The following is a 2,280-nucleotide window of genomic DNA, read 5'->3' as shown; positions in this document are numbered from 1 at the left end:
ATGTAAATTTTACGTTTTGGAAAATATAGCACGTTTATTATTCAATAATGTATAGATATAGTTAAAATTTTGTTTAGCGTGTATACAATTCCAAGTTAGTTCCACTACAAAAGTCAGACTGAAAAAAATAGAGCTAGGTCACATTTATTTTTCATTTATACTAATAAAATTCCAAACTGGGTATCTGAGGTAGATTCTTTTTTTTTTTATCCAACATTTACTGTTTGCCAGAATTAAAAAGAGACCACTGAATGGTTTGAGAAAATCACATCAGTTTACTGTTTTGTGCAGCAAGGTACAAATGATATGAAAAAAATGCATAGAAACGTATACAGAGGACTCTGACCTGCAACCTCCAATTGTAGTGCATATACAAAAATGAACTGTATGTCATCTGTGCCACTATTTAATTGATGTGCATAAAAAATGTTGTACAGGGCAAAGAGCCAACTGCGATGAAAACACATAATGACAAGGACCAAGAGTTGATTATGCAAACACCCCAGCTGCAAAGGAACAATAGCTCTGCAAATTCAAAGACAACCCATAACACGGGAGGCTATTGTCCTGCATTTGCATATTTGCTTGACAACTATAACCTGCTCATCATGCCCATCTTGTTCGAAATACTGCCTTTGTATTCATATAATAATGCACGCATCAGAAACTGGCAGAGAGCATTGTTTTTGCTCAAATGACAGCTGTTCTGCCTGAGCTGGCAGCTCGAGCCTGCGCCTTTTCAAACTAGTACATTTAATTAATATGATAGAGAAAAAAAAAATATATATATATATATATGCTGCATAAAATAGATATGTTCAGTTTCTATGCTCCAAAACCTTTCATCCCAAATACAACCATTCTAATCAGTGTGGAGCATAATCTTTATGGCAAACTGATTTCTATTTTCTAAGTCTAAAAATGTTAAATATCTCCCAATAAAATCAAATCTGAAAGATTTGATTTGATTTTTTATTCACCAACAATACAGTAAAAATGTTTAATCTGGCATTTAGAAAAGCACATTAATGTGTTTCCTTTAAAAAATAAAAATAAGAAAAGGAACAATGGATGTAAAAATCCCTGGATAATCGCCCACTGATGTCCGACACGCAGCGGTACAGAACATCCCTGAAACATTGGCTGTTCTTGTCACATTTTTTCATAAGTTATAAAATGCAGCTCCCTTTAAAAAAATGCTTCTGAGTGTTTTGCAGGATTTAACTTGAACTATAATGAATGTGATCAGCAATACTTTCAGTGTCTCTACATGTTCAGTTTTCTGTTTTTTGTGTTTTTTTTCCAAAATAAAAGTGTCGTAATACTCTGTTCACCATAAAGTAAAAGGCACATGGTGTCTAAATTAGCACACTTATTGGCTAATTGTCCCCTGAACTTTTACAGCTGATGACTTTTTGTTGCCATCTGATAAGAGCTGAACTCTGGATCCGTCAGTGTCTGGATGACAAAGGCTCCATCTCCACCACCAGATCATGAGGTCGAGGACTTCTACTCAACTCCATGGCCCGTGGGACCACGGTGGACCAGCGGTCTGTAATGGGTGAAAAGAAAACATCATAGTGTGTGGATGGATGGGTGCTTGATCCACACAGAATTCACTGCAGCAGTACAGAACTAATCTCACCTCTCCTCAGGCCTCTGACGCTTTGCTGCAACCCAAGGATTTGGTTGGTCTCACTTTTGCCTGGATCCTCATTGATTATCGCCAGGTTCTGATTCCAGTGACACCAGTTAACTTCATCCACCCTAAAGAAACAACGCAGCGTTACGACTGGCAGGTGCTGCTAGGAGAGAATCTCCCTGTTACAAACACCTTATTTCTCTCAGCACACACAATAATGCAGGGGAAAAACAACTACCAGTGCATAACGTTGTACTTTTACATTCTAGCTCTCAGATTTATTGCAGTTTGTCACCAGAAGTGTAAATAAAACTATTGTTCTTTTGAACCTAGAGAAGATTTTTGTTGTTGTTTATTGTAGTGCATGACTCATTATAGTTTGATGGAAAAGAATGCTGACCTCAGTACTGTACAATGTAAATGAATGCAATAACTAACTTGTACTCTTGACCTTTTATTAATTATGTGTTAATTATATTGAACAAGGAAGAAGTGGGTAAAGATAATGAATGGATGGATGGATGGATGGATGGACGGATGGATGGATGGACGGACGGACGGACGGACGGACGGACGGACGGACGGATGGACGGATGGATGGATGGATGGATGGATGGATGGATGGATGGATGGATGGA

General features: G+C 37.7%; 1 protein-coding gene across 1 annotated transcript in view; it reads right to left on the bottom strand.

The window, feature by feature from the left end:
• Positions 1-624: 624 nt before the first annotated feature.
• The window catches only part of trpv4 (transient receptor potential cation channel, subfamily V, member 4), a 26,715-nt gene continuing 25,059 nt past the window's right edge, over positions 625-2,280 (bottom strand). Inside the window, exons 16-17 of the mRNA XM_037680433.1 lie at positions 1,646-1,767; positions 625-1,552 (exon numbers count right to left, since the gene is read on the bottom strand). Of these exons, the coding sequence (XP_037536361.1) occupies positions 1,452-1,552; positions 1,646-1,767 (223 nt within the window). The 3' untranslated portion in view covers positions 625-1,451. The remainder of the gene's footprint in view (positions 1,553-1,645; positions 1,768-2,280) is intronic.

Source organism: Nematolebias whitei, chromosome 8, assembly GCF_014905685.2.
Source record: "Nematolebias whitei isolate Nwh7 chromosome 8, NemWhi1, whole genome shotgun sequence".
Classification (NCBI taxonomy): Eukaryota; Metazoa; Chordata; class Actinopteri; order Cyprinodontiformes; family Rivulidae; genus Nematolebias; species Nematolebias whitei.
The sequence above is the reverse complement of the archived record's forward strand: the minus strand, read 5'-3'. Positions and strand labels throughout refer to the sequence as shown.